This window comes from Octopus sinensis, linkage group LG2 (assembly GCF_006345805.1).
Source record: "Octopus sinensis linkage group LG2, ASM634580v1, whole genome shotgun sequence".
Taxonomy (NCBI): Eukaryota; Metazoa; Mollusca; class Cephalopoda; order Octopoda; family Octopodidae; genus Octopus; species Octopus sinensis.
In genome coordinates this window covers 163,415,842-163,438,084 of record NC_042998.1, presented here as the reverse complement: position 1 = coordinate 163,438,084, position 22,243 = coordinate 163,415,842, and the positions used below count along the sequence as shown (strand labels likewise).

The 22,243-nt window shown below is 35.4% G+C and overlaps 1 protein-coding gene across 4 annotated transcripts in view; it reads right to left on the bottom strand.

Annotated features, from left to right (window-relative positions):
• LOC115226650 (centlein-like) overlaps positions 1–21,557 on the bottom strand; it is a 410,125-nt gene extending 388,568 nt beyond the window's left edge. For 2 of the 4 annotated variants that reach the window (XM_036500368.1, XM_036500369.1), the window contains exon 1: positions 9,091–9,375. Coding sequence is in view for 1 of the 4 variants with exons in the window: in XM_036500365.1 (XP_036356258.1) it covers positions 21,532–21,542 (11 nt within the window). In the remaining 3 variants the exon portion in view is untranslated. Of the gene's footprint in view, positions 1–6,703; positions 6,746–9,090; positions 9,376–21,531 lie in introns of those variants that run through there. The other 2 variants (XM_036500367.1, XM_036500365.1) reach the window with 2 other exon arrangements.
• Positions 21,558–22,243: the final 686 nt, after the last annotated feature.

The following is a 22,243-nucleotide window of genomic DNA, read 5'->3' as shown; positions in this document are numbered from 1 at the left end:
GCAACAAACCAATGAGGAAGCTGGTTTGTCAACCTGCTAAAAATGGCAGCAGCCAAGCCTCACCCAGATTTACAATGATCTACCTTAACAAATGCACTGTACGTTACATAATGTAGCCTAAATATACATTATCATCATCGTTTAGTGTCTGTTTTCTATGCTGGCATGGGTTAGATGGTTTGACTGGAACTGGTAAGCTGAACCAGGTTCCAACCATCTGTTCTGGCTTGGTTTCTATGGTCGGATGCCCTTCCTAACACCAACCACTCCACAGAGTGTACTGGGTGTCTTCTACATGTCACTGGCACAGGTGCCCTCTAGGTGTCAGCAGCACAGGTGCCCTTTAAGTGTCACCAGTACAGGTGCCTATTGCATGTCAGCAGCAAGGGTGCCTTTTATGTGTCACTGGCACAGGTGCCTTTTACATGTCACTGACACTGGCCATAATTACAATTTCACTTAGCTTGTTGTGTCTGCTCAAGCACAGAAAAATCTTCTAAAGTCTCAGTCAGTTGTCATTGCCTCAGTGAGACTCAACATCTAAAGATCATATTTCACCACTTCATCTCACATCTTCCTGAGTCTACCTCTTCCACAGGTTCCCTCCACAGTTAGAGATCGGTACTTTTTTAAGCAACTGTCTTCATCCATACACAAAAATGGTTTATCATTACTGCCACTCAAAACAACTTAGCTTTTTAGCATTTAAATTGGTCATACCGGGCTTAAATATTGTAGCTGTTTTATATTCAAACCAGTCAGATTCAGCCTTTCACACCTATCCTACAATGTCATCTTAATAATAAACAAACACAGTATTGAAATCTTGAAGCTACAAGATAATGCACGATTAATTCAATCTTATAATAATTCTGTTCCTCCATTACTTAGCCTGTTTGTAATGCTTCCACATGATTAGTTGAAGGGGAGAGATGGGGATGAGAACAGACGAGCACACATACACACATATGCAAATGAAGACTCAAAACACATGACCATATACACACTTCTCACAAGGACACATATGGAGAAACACACACACACACACATAAGGAGATGCACATCCATACACAGTACATAGTCACAAAAACCTATACACACGCGCAGAGACAGACACACTCAGACATGCACACACACACACACATGCAAACACACAAACATGAACACATAAAACACAAATATGCAGAATACATACATACATACATACATACATACAAACATACACATATACACACACACATGCATACACATACTTACAGGCATGCATATATGTGCACACACACTGACCCACACACATACGCACAAACAAACAAAAAGAACGCAGCTTAAATAACGGAGAGAGTCAACAACTATTATAAAGGTTGCAAGATGCAATGAACATTTTAGAAAAATAAATAAGTAAATGAGTGGAAATTTTACCAGTGAGAGTGTTAAATTATAAGGCACTAAAAGAGCATGACTCTCCCACATGCTTCAACACATGAACTCACATGAAAAATCTTGCAAACCAAATTCCAAAACAATACACACACACACACAGTGTACTGTTCTTGCCCCGTCTTTTGTTTGTTATGCCATGTGGGCAGTGTCTAATGATTGTGCTGGGATGCCAGACATGTTACTAAACAATGTTTGACCTGTTCTCAGCATATGAAACTAATAGTAACACATAGTGTTTATGTGATAATATATATATAAGGCAGTGGGTGGAAGAAGTGGTAGAATATCGCACAACATACATCTTATTTTTAAAAGATGTCACTTCATGTTCTAAGTTTATGTCTCATACAAGAGAACTCAGCCATTCCTCTTCTGAAAGTCATTAAAGAAAATAACCAGCCAAGTCGTAGGGCTGACATATTCAATATATCATTGAATGTGCTGCCACAGTTTGGTCACACACTAATAACCAAAGCCAGTAAAAGAATATTTAACAACAGATATCTTTTCTGCAAGGTCACCAAGTTATGACATGTCAAGATAGATGCTTTTTTCTTTTTAATTCTAATCTTTATTAATCTCTGTCCTTTTGATTTACTTATTGTCTCGTTCCTATTCTTAAAACAAATTCACATTCGCATTTAAGATGATTGGGAGTGATTTGAAGGTGATTTTCCTTTTATTTTTTGAACATTAAGCAAAAATACAGAAGTTTCCTTAGTGGTCTGAGTGAACAGATCAATGATCTAAGTCATTCTAGTTGTAATTATCTGGACTTTTTGTATTCTGTGTCCTTTTTTTTTTTTTAAGATGAATGGAGGCAATTTAACCCTATAGCATTCAGATTACTCTGTCAAATGTTATACTTATTTATTCATTTGTTTTGAATTACACATGCATTGTCTTATAGCTTTGTGAAGTCAATGATGCAATTGTTATTTTTCAGAATGACATTGTAGGATATGTATGGGAGGCCAGATTTGACCAGTCTGAACATAAAACAAATAGAATGCTTGGCTCAGATATGGCTGGTTTAAATGTTAAAGGGTTAAATGAATTTGGTTACAATCTCCATCAATTTGAAAAGCCATAAGCAGACTTTTTTTCTATTGGCTGCTTAAGTATGGCTGAAATTTTGTATCTGCTGCTCTCTTGTTATTTTTCATAATTTTATAATTTTTATGTTTTCATATCCATGCCATTGATCAAGAAATTGGAGTTAGATTTACCTGGCATAAATAGATAGAGTGTTAAAGTCTTGCACAAGTGTTTACAGCTACATTGCACCTGTAACCTGGCTATAACATCAGGACAAGCTTGATTAATCATAGAGGGAAGCTCATAATTTTACATGAAGCGATATCTAAAGGTCCCTGGACTAGTTATGTTTAATAAAAAATAACTTATTTACCCAAGTTTTAACATCATCTCCTTCAAATAAGTCACCTTGTACAGCAATATACCAGTCCTATCACTTTTGGAATCCAGCCTAGAAGTAATTTTCTGTGAGTCACAGACCTTCTGCAATTCATTCTGGATCTTGACAATGGTGTTAAAACAGCAACCTTTGAGCTGCATTTTCATCTTGGGGTAGAGATGGAAGTCTGCATTGCTAAATCTAGTAAATAGGGCAGGTAAGGAAGTGACACCATGCTTTCGGCAAGAAACTCATGAGTGAAGAGAGCTCGGTGAAGAATTCAATTCTTCGTGCTCCACAGATCTGATTGCTTTCGCCAAATATCAGCTCTTGAGAAGTATAGCTTATAGATGTAGACAAAGAAAGGCCAGGTGTGGTTTAGACATCCCTGAAAAGTTTTCCCTCCCTGCTCCCTCATCCCCGATATTTCTGTGGTGGATACATGAAGTGGTATCTAAAGGTACCTGGACTAGCTATGTTTAATAAAAAATAATTTATTTACCTAACACCACAGTAGAACTCTCAAATGATGGTCTGGCCCTGGGGGATGAATTCTTGATGCACAATACTGCAGATGTCAAAACAAAAGCAATGAGCATGCTCTTGACTGAGCTACAGCACTATCATGCCAGCTTCAGTCATGGAGATGACGGGCTCTTCTATAGTGACGACTGCTGCTTCATCTTAGGGTCATACCTGAAGCATACTTAATGTCTCTGTAGCAGACTTCCCAAGTTTAATATAGAATTTAACGTTGGCTTTTTTGTTCCAACTTCTTGTCCATGACAAAATTGCAGACTACAGCATGCACATGATCACAACTTGTGAAGTAAATACAGCAATATCACTTAGCACACTTATTTCTTCATTGCCCACAAGGGACTAAACATAGAGGAGACAAACAAAGAGATTAAGTCGATTACATCGACCCCAGTGCATAACTGGTACATATTTAATCAACCCCGAAAGGATGAAAGGCAATGTCAACCTCGGCGGAATTTGAACTCAGAACGTAGCGGCAGAGGAAATACAGCTGTATGAGCTGTTATTCATATGTATATATATATTTGGTTGAACAACTGAATGCCTATCACTGAGACTGAACTGAGTATTCATCACAGAAATATCAGGGATGAGGGAGCAGGGAGGGCAAACTTTTCAGAGATGTCTAAACCACACCTGGCCTTTCCTCGTTAAATCTATAGGCTATACTTCTCAAGAGCTGAGATAATATTCTTTGGGAATTTGTAAAGGAAGCTCACAGCTCACAATTTAAAGTTTGTAAACATTGAGATAATTGTATGCTATGGGAAGACAAAAATCCTTTAATTTCCAAAAACTTTCATTTGAGAGAAAAGGAAAAAGAAGGGTTTCATTGAAATGTCACAATATTTGCCTCCATACAGCAAGCAAATTTACCCAAATTTGCCAACATAGCTAAATAAGTTTTTGCTGACACATAGACCATTATTAGTTTCTTTGAGCTCTTGTTTTTATTTTCACTCCATAAACTCTGCCCCAGAATCTTAGCAAATGAGACAACTCTTCCCTTCCATTCATGTATGTGTTAGAGGTAACTTTAATTAATTTACTGAAATTTGAAAAATCTTAAGAAATATCGATAGAAGAAAATCTGAAAGCAAGAAAGAAAAGAGCTTAAGGTTACAAACGTCAAATGCCTTGCCAGCTTTCTCCCCATGTCACATACACACACACACAACGTTATCTTACACAGCCATTCACTCAGCCTATATAACTGTTTTATAACGGTACCTAATTAGATACATGTCGATGATAAGGCTTCTCTACGCAAGTGTTTCTCACTTCCCTCCATCTTGTCGAAGTAATTGACGGAGACAAGTATTTATCTCGAAATTTGTAGCCCTCTTTGTGTCAGTGTGAGGGAAGAGATGAGGTATGTATACTCATATACACTAACGTACACAATTTCACTGACACATGCTAACTATGTATAATGAACAGGCATACACAATATTTTATGGAAACATATAGGGGAGAGAGAGAGAGAGAAAGAGAGAAAGGGAAGGAGGGAGTGTGTGTGTCTGTGTGTAAACAGAATAAATGAATATATTTCATTTACCTATTTCATTTGTGTACATTCACTTATGAATGTGCACAACACACATTCATACAGGCATACATACATATACATTCATGCATATATCTATATATGTACACATAATCATACTTATATCTATATAAATTCATTCATATTTCCCCCCCCTCTCTCTCTCTACATATATATATATAGAGAGAGAGAAAGATATGTCATAGATAGACAGATGTGTGCATGCAGCATGTACGTGTATTATCTATATGCATACAAATATATGTATGCAAACACACACACATATATATATATATATACATACATACGCATATACATATATACACACATATAAATATACATATATACACACATATAAATATACATATATATACACACATACACACATATATATATATATACATATATACACACACACATATATATACATATATATATACATACATATATATATCCACACATACATACATATATATACACACATACATATATATACACACATACACACATATATAGACACGCACACAGATATAGGCATGTATGTAATATATACTTTATATATATATATATATATATATATATATAATATATATATATATATCAACACATATGTATACTGTGCCCGAATGGTTTCCTTCACTATATTTAGAGAATAGTTATCTCGTTCCGTTGCCATACACACAAATAATAAAAGAGTTGCTTTTCAAACAGTAATAAAATGTCCTCAGTCTAAAGTGCAGACGTATAAATGCCTGAGTAGGTTTATCATCAAACAGCAAGCTTTTGGCGACAGCACTTCTTTAGAATGAATGAAGGGGCAGAAGAAGAAAACAAGAGTGGGAGACAGAAACAAATAAACAAGAATCTGAGGTCAAAGTAAAAGCTATGAATGAACTTCGAAAGGAGAATAATGAGAGAAAGAGTAAGGGTGGTTGAAAGAAAATACATAAAATTAGTTGATAAAATGTACGTAAAGGAGAATTATTGATAAAAAAAAAATACAAAGGGAGATGGATGGAAAAGTTCGTTGACAGAAGACTTATGCTGTTTGAACATCATTTGCTACTGACCCTTCCAACTCTTGTTTTACATACATATATGTAGATATACATATGTATGTATATATAAATATATATATATATATATATATATATATATATACACGCAGACGGACAATAACAATAATTTTTGTAACGACTCAAAGCCTAAGATTCACAGATGAAGTTGTTAATATTGTCTAACCCCCAGGTCAGTCATGATCTAGAAGAATTATGATCAAATGCATTCTAACCATGACCATTATGTTTTTTTTTATGTATATCAAAGATTGCATTTTCCAGTAGTCATTTTCTTTTAGTACACTAGGGTAAGATTTGACAAAGTTTTAGCTGTTATTTATAGCAAATCGAGAGATTATATAGACACTCTGGTTAGATTGACAGAAGTGGCCTTAATCTTCGGTTATAATTCTATGCACATCTAGGATGTTTTGCAGTAAAATCGGTATACCTAAATAAGTGTGCCTCACACCATAGACTTTGTTTCTTCATAACTTTCATAAAAATGGAAGTTTTCTAATGGAATTTTCTATAGATACCTTTCAGAATGTGCAGATTACAATTATACTTGGACTTTAAAAACGAAAATTGGTGAGCATGTACACATGCATACAGATACACATAACAAAAAAATGTCTACAAAATGAGAACCTGAAAAAAAAAAGTGATGTGTGTCAGTATGTATGTGAGTGTACCCACCAATTTTTTAGCACTAAATTCCAATATAATGGTAATCTACATCTAAAAAGTATTTGTAGAAAATTTCATTATAAAAAAGATCTATATTTCTGAAAGTTATGGGGAAACAAAATCAGAGGGAGTGCACTCTTAGCATTTAAACTGGCCATATCCAGCTCAAATATTCTACCTGTTTTATGCTGAAACTTACCAGATCCAGCCTCTCACACCTACCCTACAACATCATTCTCAAATTAAACACATCTTCAAAATCTTGAAGCTACAAGATATTATATGATTAATTTTTTTAAAATTTGGATAAATAAGAATAAAATTTAATCTGAATGTTACAGGGTTAAATGGGACGATATAAGTGAATACTTGTTCCCTCAAATTCTCCTTTCAAATATTGTATTTGTCATGTGTTTATGCTGTCTTTCATTTCATTTCTTTAATACTGTAATATATTTGCTGGTATCTGTGAGTTCTATAACCTCCAGTTTGCAATTTAGTTCAGTACAGATATGAAACAGCTTTAAGTCAGAAAACAGCACAGCTCCCATGACTTTCGGAAACATTTTTTTTCACACTAAGAGTTGCTGAAGTATGGAACAAACTGCCGGCATCAGTTGTTAGTTGTCGGAGCACTGCATTCTTCAAAACTTCCATGCTTCCTGAGATTCGCCAACACTACACCTGATTTTCTCCCCTCCATACACACGCAAGCATGTATCTGACTTATACACTGTTCACTTTCCAGACATTTGTACATTACTGCATATGCTTTATACGCACTTTTGACAAGTTGTGGTGCACCTGAGCACTGTATACAATAATTTCATTATTATTATTATTAAATGAGAACTGAAACACGCTACAAACTTGGTAAATCTACTCCAAAATAATAACCGTCATCTATGAGACATCAAAATATATTACAATTGATGTGGTCCAAGCCAACCTCTCCACTTAGGTTTCTAAAGCTGCTGAGTAGGTTGGCTCAGGTATAGGTCATATCTTTTTGAAGTTTGGTTATAATTTTCCACAAATAAATATGATACAGTTCATATGACTTTCGAGTTCTGTTCTTGTTTATCGATACTTAAACATCAGCTTTGACTGATGTTAACTTCAACAATCTGATGAAGAGAGTATGACAACCTACTGGGCAATCAGTCCTTTGTTGAGGAGGGTGGTCTAGAATTAATTGAGCAAACCGCGGCCTGCAGGACTTTCTGAGAGCACGCTTAATGATAATGAACCATGTCTTATATGACTCTCTCAAAAATGTTGCCCCATGAGTGCACTACACGGTCACTCATGTCACCAAAAATAATAACTAAGTCTCTCTCAAATCACAAAGACAGAATGGGAAATGTCTTTGACGATTCCTTGGATTGTAGGTCACAGTTATCGTGCCATTGCAGACGATATATACACATATACGCCAGGAAATGATTCAATCGCTTTCCTGACGTTGTCTGGGCTGGAAACAGATTGTAAAACAAAACTGGTGTGTCGGACCGGTGTAGTTACCCGTAGCATGTTTCTCCTTCGACCGAGTGGGGGAATCTATAGTGTACGGGTCAGGGAGGACAGAGATGAACCGAACAGCTCTTTTAATGTCAAATTCGCTGAATTTGGCATTAACGGCTTTCTTTAAGTTCGGTGAATGTCCATTGCTCGGAACTGTGCTAATCACATTGGCATGCTTAACCAGCCTTCGGGAAAATAAGTCACTCAAATGACTTTCCCAATTAAAACCAAAGATAACCCTTCAAATTACCAGATATTCCAGCACGAGGGAAATTTCATCAAAGTTTTTTTTTAAATGCAGGTTTAGGTGAAAGAAAATGCTACACGCATAACTTCTCCGATATGATTATCAATTATGTAAAACATTTTGAAATGGGAATGGAATATGAATCACAGACATTTTGAAATAGGAATGGAATACGAATCACAGACGCCAAGAATTTCAATGTCAGAAGCTGAGATATCGACTAAAAGAGACGATCGCATTCCAAAATATGTTCGACGGAGAAAATAAATACTACTGGGAAACGAAACCGGTTCACAGATATAACTTAAGTTTTACAACGCTCATTACATTTCAGATTAAAAGCAACAAGAATATAAATTGTTTAGAGTGAGGAACAATTATTTTAAATCGACCACAGACAGTATTTGACCGGTACTTGTTTTATTAACTCTAGAAGGATGAGTATAAAAGTTAAACTTGACAGGGCTTAAATTTAATAAGGGATGTATCTTGTCCGGAAATATTGTCTATATTATAGAAATAATATTTTCAATATAATAGAAACATACCATATGAAGAAGACAAGGAAAAACTTTATTATCAACGATTAAATAATTAATATTAATGAGAAGAAAAAAAGACCTACCGATAGATTTTGTTGTTGATTATTTTTACATCGGTGAGGTAAATTACGTCTTCTTTATTAAAAATCCTCCACTTTGTTTTTTGTTCTCTAAAAATGTCACTATAGAAAGGGAAAATATTTTATACAACATATTCAACAGAAGATAATTTAAATAAATAAATAATTTGCACGTAATGAAGGAAGGATAATTGGAAGGAGACGGGGAAAGACAAGCGAATTACTCTTTTGTTGTTGTTAACTACGAACGAGATGTTGCTACCACCTGACTTTTCAAACACGGTAATGTATAACAATCTCCCGCCACAGGTGACTCCTAGTGACGACAACTGTCAATAAAGAAAACGATTATTTAACGGGTCACCTAACTGAAGGTAGATAATTCTCGTTACTTAATTATACACGAATTTGTCAGTCATCGTGGCATTGCAGACGATAAATACGATACATATGTGTGTCTGTCGCGGGATACGTACACATACACGTATACTCCAACACACACACACATATATATCATACATACATGCATATATATATCATACATACATGCATATATATATATATATATATATATATATATATATATATATATACTTTATTTAATAATAAAGCATATTACTCTACCACTGGTATTTGAGTACTCTTTTTTCCACCTTGTTTCACATTTATGTGTTTACTCCGGTATATATATATATATATATATATATTATATATATATATATATATATGTATATATATGATTGCAGCGTGGAAGGTGTTTATAACCCATTTAAAAACAAATACCGTTAAATTCACTTCAACATTTAAATTCAATTTGCCAAAGTATTGTCGTCGTTTTGAGACCGCGACCTGTTCAATGACAAAATTCTGTGCTGCGACAATATTTTGGCAAATTAAATTTAAATGTTGAAGTGAATATAACGGTATTTGTTTTAAAATGGCTTATAAACACCTTCCACGCTGCAATTGTTTTCATTCCAGCACACGATCTCAGATCAGGTCACTTGCTATGCAAGTACATATCTCTCTGTCTGTCTGTCTGTCTGTCTCTCTCTCTCTCTCTGTCGCTCTCTCTCTGTCTGTCTGTCTCTCTCTCTCTCTCTCTCTCTCTCTCTCTCTCTCTCTCTCTCTCTCTCTCTCTCTCTCTCTCTCTCTGTATATATATATATATGTATATATATATTGACGTATACATACAAATAGATGATCTTTATTTTTACTTGTTTCAGTCATTATTATTTAACATCCGTTTTCCATACTACTGATTATATATATATGTACTCGCACATAAACAGATATACACACACATCTATGTGTGTGTGTGTATGTGTTTTTTAATATTCATGTAAAGACATTTAAAGAGATTGATCACACTCCCATCCTGTATCCAAGTGTTTTCATGCTTATTAAATATGACTTTACATAAATGTTTCATTCAACGAAACTTCAAATGATTCTACACACACACATACACACACACACACACACACACACACACTTATTGTAATACCACAACACTATACTGGAGACAAAGAAATAATAAGTAAGTAGCTAATAAGTTCAGTCTAAGTTTTCCATTAACAGAATTGGAGATTCATAGTATTATAAACAAACACTCTTTGTCTTTGCCAACAACAATTCCATGTATTAGAAATCATGCCATTCTTTTGCTCCTAAAGCTTTAGGAAACAATTGAGGACACTGGAATAATAATAAAAAAAAAAAAACACTGATCCTTGGTCCATCATATTTAGCTACTGGTAACTCCCAGTTATACTAGATGAATGAGTGATAAATTTGTTATGACAGGTGCATTCTTCTTTGAGAGGGGAGACGGCATTTTTGGTATAGCTTGCCAATAACTCCGAGAAAAATATTATATTAATCTACCTAGTCTTCTTTTAGCTGTTGTTGTTTTTAAATATTTTATCTCATTTCATTTCTTTGCATGTGTGTATGTGTCTGTGTATGTATGTTTGTATGTATGAATGTACATATGAATAAACTGTGTCAGTGTGTCTCCATGTCTATGTGTCTTTGCATGTGAATGTGTGTATGTGTTTTGTCTGTGATTATGCTGAGTATGCATGTGTTTGAAAGTGTGTGCATGTGCATGTATGTATCTGCTTGCCTGTGTGTTTGTGAGAGTGGTTGCATATGTATGCATGTGGAGTGTTTATATGTATTTATCAGTGTGTATGTGTGTGTTTGTATATAAGCAACACAAAACAATAGAAAGATATAAATGAATAAATCCATTCTCCATCACCTTCAGTGAAATAAAAAAAAAATAGAAGATATAAAAATACCAAAAATATGTTGTCTGTAGAATGGAAACCTAGACAGTAGATTGGCAGAATCAGTGGAACACTGAAGAAATCCATTGTAGTTTCATAATATTTAGTCATATTTCTTATGTTCTTAGTTCAAATTCTGATAAGGTGATCTTAGCAATTCATCTTTTCAGCATCAGTAAAGGAAATACCAACAAATTATTATTAATCCTCAAAAATATGAAAGTGACTACAGTGGTCTTCTTTGTGTTGAAGCCATTTTTTAAATACAAAAAGAATTATTTAATTTGAATCAATGGTGCTGTAAATTAATACTACATCTTGAACTTCTTATCCCTAGTTCTTTTGGTAAAAATTTTGAATTTGGGCTTTAAATTTTTAAATGGCTTTGTAAGAACATAGACTGGCCTACTCCCTGTCAATAGTATATTTTATTTTGTAGATAGAAATAATAAATTTGTATCAAGAAACATGTGTTTTCCTGAATGTTTGAGAACCATGACATACTCGACCAGCTGATTAGATCATTTTCAGTGAAATGAGCCACAGGAAAATGGCCAACAGCAGTGTTTTTCAACCTGCCTGATACAGCATCATACAATGCTTCTTTGTTATATACTTAAAAGCACTCACAATTCAAACAGAAGAACAAACTCCAGCCAAGAAGTAGGTTTTTCAAAATGCTGGCTGAAGAACTCCTTGGTGATGAAGAACCTGAAGAAATAATTTCTGTATCTAAGAGAAAAAACAGGTAGCTCAAGAGAATTTTTCTGGATCTGCTGTTTCAGATACCCGCCCACCGTTGTTATTCCATTGCTAAGTTATTTAGGTAAAGGTAGTCATCAACTACTTTAAAAGAGCCTTCTATGTATTTGAAAAGATTTATTTTATGATTCCTTAATGTTAATTACTCCTGTAAATCTGCAACAAGTCTTTGTTTTTTTATCAATCTGCATATAAATCCACAGTAAATGTTGTGCACTTGTACCTACTCTTTAATACAGAGTCTGCATGGCAGCATTTCTCAACCCCTTTTACACCAAGGATGGGTTTCCTGCAAGACAATTTTTCCTCAGACAAGGATAACAAAAACACAACAAAACAGAATAAAGTACATAATGTATAATATAATTATTACATATATAATATACATATAATACAAAAACGTGGAGGCACAATGGCCCAGTGGTTAGTGAGCGGACTCATGGTTGGAGGATCGTGGTTTCGATTCCCAGACCAGGTGTTGTGTGTGTTTATTGAGCGAAAACACATAAAAGCTCCACGAGGCTCTGGCAGGGGATGGTGGCGAACCCTGTTGTACTCTTTCACCACAACTTTCTCTCACTCTCTCTTCCTGTTTCTTGAGTATCGCTGCGATGGACTGGCATCCCGTCCAGCTGGTGGGGTGGACACGCCACAGAAATCAGGAAACCGGGCCCATGAGCCTGGTTAGGCTTGAAAAGGGCGACGTTTATTGTTTTATAATGCAAAAACACACTGAAGAGTGCAATAGCTGATAAATCAAAAAATTTATTCTTCCTGTGTAGTCTTGTACTAAATGATTCATGTCCTAGTCCTGGTTCATAGCCTGATAGTTGAGATCCCTGCTGAATGGTATTACTACTTACATTTTTTCCTTCATACTGAGCATGGCTACATCCCCAATATCAGACAAAACCTGCTTTCTTTCTTGCTAACAAAGCTCCTTTCTTTCTTTGCAAAGTTTATTGCAAGACTTCTTGGTTTTAGGTTCAGCTTCTATATCTAAAATTTCTTCACTAATTTTCCAACAGGTTCAGCCATGAAAACTATGCTATTTACTTCAGAAGTTCCCATGGACAGCCACCATTAAACTCTGAATATGGGCATGAAAATAAGTCCTGAATATACAAAAAGAAGAAATATTCAAGTTTTGAATGGCCTTGATCAAAGGTCAGCTTAATCAGAGCTCAATGGGGGCTTGATTACAATAACAAAATGACCTCTTGCAACTCTGAACTAACAAGGTATCTGCTACCTGCACACAGGTATACCCAAAATAATATCATCCCTTCACATCATTCATATCTTCCAAATTCTGCTTTAAACACTTTGCTTTTATCCTTCCCAAAAATGTTGAATACCAACACTATCATTCTTACTGGTACAGGAGGTCTTGTAAAGGCCGTGGGAAAATCTCTTCTTCTATGAGTTATTTATAAAAAGAAAAAAAAAATTATAATCACATCATAGAATGAATTACTGAGTTTATTAACAGATTGGGTTAATTCTCAGCCAAAATCTTTGATCTTGGCACAGAAATCGACAGAATATTTAATATCTGTTTTTTATATATATATATATATATATATATGTTTTAGTTATCACATTACAAAGAGACTATTTTCAATGCATGTTGTTTTATCTTTGCCAAAAATCCCGGTGAACTCAACTTGAGATGACATCAAAGCTTGGGAGAACCCAGAATTATCTTACAATTTGTACCTATAGGTGTCAGCAATTTTCCCTGTTACCTTCATGATATAAAAACATACCTGTGATATAACATCGCCTCATATACGTATAACGAGGATTTTCCCCTCATTTTTCAAAAGACAAGACTGTTGGATAAAAAGTAACAAGCACTTTATTTTCATCATTTATTGTAATTATTATCATTATGATGATGATGATTATTATTTTTCTTTCTCTGTTCCGTTCCCGCCAACTCTTGATGTAATTCTTTCTTGGATATTTAACTATCTGGCAGAACCTTCACATAGCACTGGGTAATTAGCTTGGCCATGCAAAGAATTGTTATTCTTTATAAAGGTACAGCTACATTTTATCACTTTCATATCATAAATGTTATAACATTAATACTAGAAATAATAAAAGCTACAAAGAAGAAATTCACTAAAAAATATATATTTCTTTTTCCTTTTTCACCTTTCTCTTTTATTTTATTCTTTTTCTTTCCTTTTCCAGAAAAATAATCATTTGTAAACAATAATAGTGCTATTACTAATGGTGGTGGTAGTGGTGGGTAGTTGTAGTAGTAAAGGGAGTTAACTCAGCTCCTCTCCTCCATTACATCTGCTCCTTCATCCCCTTCATCCCACTCCTTTCTTTCTCGTCCATTTTCTCCTCCTCACACTTTCTCCCTCTTCTCAATACACTGCTGCTACCTTCTCCTTTCTCAGCTTGCCATCATCCTCCCTTTACTACCCACACTCATTGTCATTAGCCCTTCAAATACTGGTTTCCAATATTTAGCACAAGCCCAGCAGTTTTGGGGAGGATGTAATTCGATTAGATCAAGCCAAGTGCTTAACTGGTACTTACTTTATCAACTTCAAAAGGATGAAAGGCAAAATTCACCTCGGCAGGATTTGAACTCAGAACATAAAGATGGATGAAATGCTGCTAAGCATTTTGTCTAGCATGCTAACAATTCTGCCAGTGCACCTTTTTTTATTAAGCCTTTAATTATTAGTAATGTATGTGTTCATGTTCTTTCTTTTCATTTTAATTGTTACTGAAGTGTCCAGGTAGCAATACCAAGTGGCAGCAGCAGTGGTGGTGATGGCAGTGGTGGTGGTGGTAGTGGTAGTGGTGGTAATAAAAGCTTGTGTGTGTAACACTGTGTGAGTATGTCTGTGTGTGTGCACATGTGTGTGTGTGCACATGTGTGTTGTGTGTGTGTGTGTCTGTGTGTGCGTGTGTGTGTCTTTGTGTGGGTAATGTTGTAGAGCTGAAAAAGAAGTAATTTCTACTCTTCTCCTCTGGAAGCCATCTACTCGCAATACCAGAGGGCGCACAATCTCCTACCCTGATGTAATCTCCAGGGATACAGGCATCCAGCAACAGGACCTCCGTAATGCCATGATCGACCGTGAAGTCTGGCGTAGCATGGTAAATTCCATTGTCTCGACCACGGTCGAACAATGATAATGATGATGATGATGTGGGTAATGTGGATCAAAAGAAAGAAAAGAAGAAGTAGGAGTGGGGGAAAAGAAGTACAAGAAAAAGGTGTAGAAGAAGTAGAAGAGGAAAGGGGGGGTGAAGAAGAAAAAGAAGAAGACCACAATGAGATTTAAGCTGAAAATGTAAAGAACTACCAAAAGTCATTTTTGTCTGAGAATCTTTTACTTTTTTTCCCTATTATTTCTTCAGTCTGAATTAAGGTGCAGAGCCTATAGCCTTTACAGTCCCTCAAAAACCAATACACTTGATGTTGTTAATGTTCTATTTAAACTTATGCAAATCAACAATTGCAAGGAAAACATGCAGGTTTGCAGTTCATGCCCAGGGACAGGGGCAGGCCAAGCTGTGCAGTTAAGAAGCTTGATTTCAACTATGTGGTTTTGGGTTCCAAACCATAGCATAGTGAACTGGGCAAGTGTCTTCTACAGTAGTCCTGGGCTGATCAATGCTTTGAGAGAGAATTTGGTAGATGAGAAACTGTGTGGAAGTCCCACCATGTGTATATATATATATATATATATATATATATTATATATATATATATATATATATATATTTTATTATATAGAAGGAGCTTCTACAGGACTAGAACTGTTTCATTCAAAAGAAATCATCAGGAAGCTGTGCTTCCTGATGATTTCTTTTGAATGAAACAGTTCTAGTCCTGTAGAAGCTCCTTCTATATAATAAATTAATTACTCTGCTATGTATTGAGTACCTTATTTACTGTGGTAACCCCGACTCAACCCGGGACCTACATATATATAATATATATATATATATATATTATATATATATATTGTGTCTGGGGAGAGTCATTTTCTTTTTGTGCCTTATAATATAACACACTCACCGGTAAAATTTCCACTTTTTTCTTATTTTTATTTTTCTAAAATTTTTGTTGCATCTTGCAACCTTTTCAATAGTTTTGAAATAGTATTTGAGTCAAGACTAATGAAAAGGTTGCAAGATGCAACGAAAATTTTAGGAAAATAAAAATAAGAAAAAAGTGGAAATTTTACTGGTGAGTGTGTTATATTATAAGGCACAAAAAGAAAATGACTCTCCCCAGAGAAAACAGAATATGCTTCAACACATGAACTCATGTAAAGAATCTTGCAAACCAAATCCCAAAACGAAATATATATATGTTTTATCTTTTATTCTTGAAGAATTTTTTATTACTTATTCTTTTAAAGCCTGGTGCTTATTCTTGTTGGTCTCTTTGCTGAACCACTAAGTTATGGGGCTATCAAGTAGTGGTGAGGAAACACACAGACACAGACACACAGACATATAAATATGAAGAGCTTCTTTCAATTTCCATCATCAAAAGCCACTTCCAAGGCTTTGGTCAACCTGATTCCGTAGTAGAAGGCACTTGCAGTGGGACTGAACCTGGAACCATGTGGTTGGGAAGCAAACTTCTTACACACAACCATGCCTACACACACTACACATGCATGCACACACACACACACACACATGATCAGACAAACTCCAAGGAAGCTAGAGTTGTTCTCTGCTGGCAAGACCTATGTTATGAAGCGAAACCAATAAAAATTGTACAGTGAACTTGTAGTGTGGAATGGAGAAGTCAATGCTTCAGACACAATCCTTTTTACAGGGGCAGAGTTTGGAAGGAGAAAAATTAATGAGAGACAGCAGAGTTTTATATCCTCTAAGTTTACAAAAAAAACCTGGCTGTGTGTCTTTGTGTTTATTCCTTACCACTCTTTAGCAAACTGGTGCTGGTTTACTCTTTTACTCTTTTACTTGTTTCAGTCATTTGACTGAGGCCATGCTGGAGCACCATCTTTAGTCGAGCAAATCGACCCCAGGACTTACTAATTCTATTGGTCTCTTTTGCTGAACTGCTAAGTTACAGGGACGTAAACACACCAGCATCAGTTGTCAAGCGATGTTGCTGAGGGGGGGGGACAACCACAGACACACAAACATACACACATATATATACATATACATATATATGACAAGCTTCTTTCAGTTTCCGTCTACCAAATCCACTCACAAGGCTTGACCAAGGTGCCACACAGTGGGACTGAACCCGGAACCATGTGGTTGGTAAGCAAGCTACTTACCACACAACCACTCCCACGGTTTGTTTACATTCCTGTAACTTAGCGGCTTTGTAAAAAGAGGTTGATAAAATAAGTACTACATTTGGGTTGATTTATTCTACTAAACCCTTCAAGGCGGCACTCCAGTATGCTAACAATCCACTGACTGAAACAAGTCAAAAAAAAAAAGATAAATAAAATACAAACATCTTTGTTAATCTCTACCTGAAAGATGGAGGTATGATAAGCAGAAATGGTAGAATGTTAGACAAAATGCTTTGTGGTGTTAACTTTATGTTCATAGCTCAAATCTCATAGATGTCAGTTTTGCATTTATTCTTCCTAGATCAATAAAATATAATACCAGACAACTTCTGGAATCAACATAATCAACTTTAGCTATCCCCTATATTTTGTTAGAAATCAACATTTTTTGCAATCTCCTCCCGTCACCTCCTATAACCTTACTTCTTGTAAATAAAAAGGGGAAAATAAATCTATTTTTATGACTCATATGATGGTACCATCACAGTACCATCATGTGGTACCAATTATCCTTGTAAGTGTTTTCTTTGGAGCAACGTCCTGAACTTGAGATGTCATCAAAGCCATACAAACTGCTGGAGTTAACTTTTGCTTTCAAACTATTGATAACTGTATGCTACACACACACACAGAGTAATACACACATCTCTCTGTCTATCTATTTATCTATCTATCCTCATATTTATATGCTTATATGTGTTTGTGAGTATGTATTTATTTATATATATGTATGTATGAATGGTTGTAATTTAGTGCGGATAACTTGGTATCAATATATACTTGATTTCACAACTGATTACAGGTGCCCAAGTAGACACAAACATTCAACTCCAACACCATTGACGTAGTGAATCATCCAGGAACCTCGGATATGGAAACTAGAGGGACACATGTTGCACCAGCACTTGATTGATACTTTATTCATTGTCCCTGAAAGAATGAAGACAAAGATAACCTTGGCAGAATTTGAACTCAGAACACAGAAACCTGGAACTAAGGTTAAGTAGTCATCAGCTTACTTCTTCATCCCTTACAATGTTGACAAGTCTTGATGGTAATTATACTTAATCAGTGACTGTCATAATGCTGAAAATTTTTGTTTAAAATGATCAAAGAAAAATTTTATTTCCCCTAGCAACAAGCATCAAATTTCCACCTAATTCTAATACCACTGACCCACATGAACATACATGTAGATGAGGCTATTTTAGCCATGACCTTAGCTAGCTTTCACACATCCAGGTAGTTATCCATTCCTTTTGCACTCATAAAAATGTCTGGATTTCTCAGATTGATGTACACTATACCTGAAATTCAACCCCACCTAAAAAAACAGATGGTATAATTATGGCTATATCATGGTTCTCACATAAAACGTATTATGTAACTTCCTGCATTTATAGATATACAATATTCATGCTGAAAAAGTTAAGTAATATCTGTTGTACTTTGAAGTACAACTATATTGAAAACCACACACATTGACAGTTCACATGTTTTATTTAAAAAAGAATTCTTAATTAATTTTTAAGAAAAAAAATCAATAAAAACTATATGGTGTTAATGCATATTTTTCAGTCAAGCAACACTTAAAAGTTCAACAGATTCAATTTAATATCATGTAATTTTTACCAAAAATGCTATCATTCATATAATAATGAGATTTTAACTGATATTTTTGCAGCAATTTTTTAATACTCAGTACTATAATAATCACTTGTCACCTGTCATGAAACCTATCTTCTTCTAAAATTAGACTTAATATAATTTGTGGTTTAAGTGTAGCAAAGACCCTTTGCATATGTGACATCATCTAAGGACACTGTCATCCACTATTTTCAATAAATTTAACCAATCCAGATGAAAAATAAAACTGGGTACTGTGATACTGTTTTGATTAGCTGTAATATGTTAATTGGTAACTGCTCTTTAACTTCTCTTCTGAAACCCTTTTGCAGTTTTTAAGGGAACCACATTTAAGGATCAGATCAGAGAGGGGCTGGCTCCAGCCAGTAATTGGTGTTCTGGATGTGACCACTCTAGTTCAGCCCTTAAATTTTTTTCTTCAATTAGTTAATCATAAAAGACAGACACAGTATTGTCCATGATCAGATCTCCAGCCTACTACTCCTTTACTATCATTGCATTTATTTTGATATTTGTTTTTCCATACTGGTATCAGTCTTGAAGGTGCATGGCTCAGTGGTTAGAGCATCAAGCATATGACCGTGAGGTTGTGAATTCATTTCCCAGATCTTTCACATTACTCCAGTTCACTTATCTGTAGAAATGAGTTGCGATGTCACTGGTGCCAAGCTGTAGTGGCTTTGTCTTTCCCTTGGATAACATCGGTGGCATGGAAAGGGGATGCTGGTATGCATGGGTGACTGCTGGTCTTCCATAAACAACCTTACTTGGACTTGTGCCTCAGAGGGTAACTTCAAGGGTGCAATCTCATGGTCATTCATGACCAAAGAGGTATCTCTACTAACTTTACTATCTGTCTTTTTTATAAGGTCACCATCACAAATTCCTCTTATAGTCTCCTTAATTTTCCACTGGATATCTTCCACTGACAGCGTGTAACTTTTTTAAACCCCCACCCCATCATTCTGCAGGAGTCCTCAGTTCATATATTACACCACTCCACCTACCTGCAGGTCACCCATTAGTGACCTCTCATCATCAAAAAATTCGATGAAGTCAGCGAAATCACATGGTTGCAAAGTAAGCATCTTAACCAGACAGCTGTGCCTGTGCATCTTTGGTCATAAATGATTATCTTCATTGCTTTTGTTATTTTATATCTAACAGGTTAGATGTTAGATATCAGAGTTAGGATGTCGAAACTAGTTCAATCCTAGCTGACAGCTGAAAATTCATATTGACAAACTACATAGTCCATAAAACTTAAAAGCAAACTGTGCAAACTTCCATTAAGGTGTCTTAAGTGGTTTTAATGGGAATATTTGTGGAATCATTCAGTGTAAATCATAAAATTCCTTTAAAAAGATAGTGTTGAATGACGATAGAATATAGCATGATTTCTTGACTGCCATGTGAAAGAGAATTGTAAATACATATATGTTTGGATTTGTAAAGTTCCAACATTAAACACAAAAGGTAAACACAGATAAATGAGCCAAAGGAGGAGGTCTCTAAGAAGTAAATTGACTTGCAAGGAATAGCTGTTAAATCTCCCTTGAATTATACCCCACTGCATTAATTAAAAAAAAATAGGAAGGACTTATTTTAGATTGTTTTCCTTGATACACTTAAAAAGAGAGGATGGTTGTGGCTGAAATATATTTGATCACAGGTCTCCTCTCAACCAGAGCTGATAAGAGGAGGAGGGGAGGAGGAGGAAGATCATCAGCTGTAGTGTCAGCAACAACAATAAATTAAAGAAAAAAATAAAGTAAAAGAATGTAAACTTCAAACTGAATATCATTGATATTTAATGCAATCTTGATATAGTGTAGAAATACTTTGCTGATTCAAAGCTTTTGAGTAGTCATTTAAATTCTTATTGTCATTTGACCCTTTAGCATTCAGATTACTTTGTCAAGCAAAATGCACATTTGTTCACAGTTTTTAATTAATCAGGCATCATTTGATTGCTTTGAGAATTTGATGAAGTGATTGTTTACTTTTAGAAGGATATTGCAGGAAAGGGGTGAAAGGCCAGATCTAGTCAGTATGAGCATAAAACAGGTAGAATAGTTTGGCTGGATATGGTCCATTTAAATGCCAAAGAAATTTGGTTTGCCAAATATTAAGACTCCTGAAAATAAAAAGGTGTGAGAGGCCAGATTTTGGCAGTATGAACATAAAACAGGTAGAATATTTTGGTAGGATATGGCCTATATAAATGCAAAGGGAATAAAAGCATTTTGGTTTGCCAAGAATTAAGACTCATGAAAAGGCCATCAAGAAAATTGTGAAAATAGTACTTGTCAAATGAAATGCAATGAAACAGCAACTGAACCACAAGAAACCTATAATTAATGAAACAATTTTTCACTAATTACAATCAGTTTAATATCCAACTTTACCATGCTTGCATGGATCAGAGAGAATTTGTTGTGGCAGTCTTTTTATGGTTAGACTCCCTTCCTGTTACTGACCCTCACTTGTTTCCAAGTAAGGTAATATTTCCTCCATGGCTGGACATGCTTTCACAGAAGGCTGAAAATGTGGGACAATGATCTTGTATTGCTGAAAATAAGCTTGTATGCCAAAGACATCATTTATAACTATCATGTGATGTCAAAAAAAGCTGACACAAACACACATATACCCCACCACTGGCACTCAGTCAGCTACAGTGATGAGGTTCCAGTTGATTGGATCAACAGAACAGCCTACTCATGCAATTAATGAGCAAGTGACTGAGCACTCCACAGACACAAGTACCCTTAATGTTGTTCTCAGGGAGATTCAGCATGACACAGATAATGACAAGGCTGGCCTGTTGAAAAATGGATACTACTCATTTTTGCCAGCTGAGTGGACTGGAGCAATGTGGAATAAAGAGTCTTGCTCAAGGACACAATGCACAACTGAGAATCAAACACATGACTTTATGATCCTGAGCCAAATACCCTGACCACTAAGCCACACACCCTCACTAACCACCATCCCACACCTGCATGACAGGTTTTCTAAAATGTTTGTCTATGATATCCACTCACAAGCTTTTGGTTCACCTGGGGTTTTGGTAGAAGACACTTGTCCAAGGTACCATACAGTGGAACAGTTACTTTC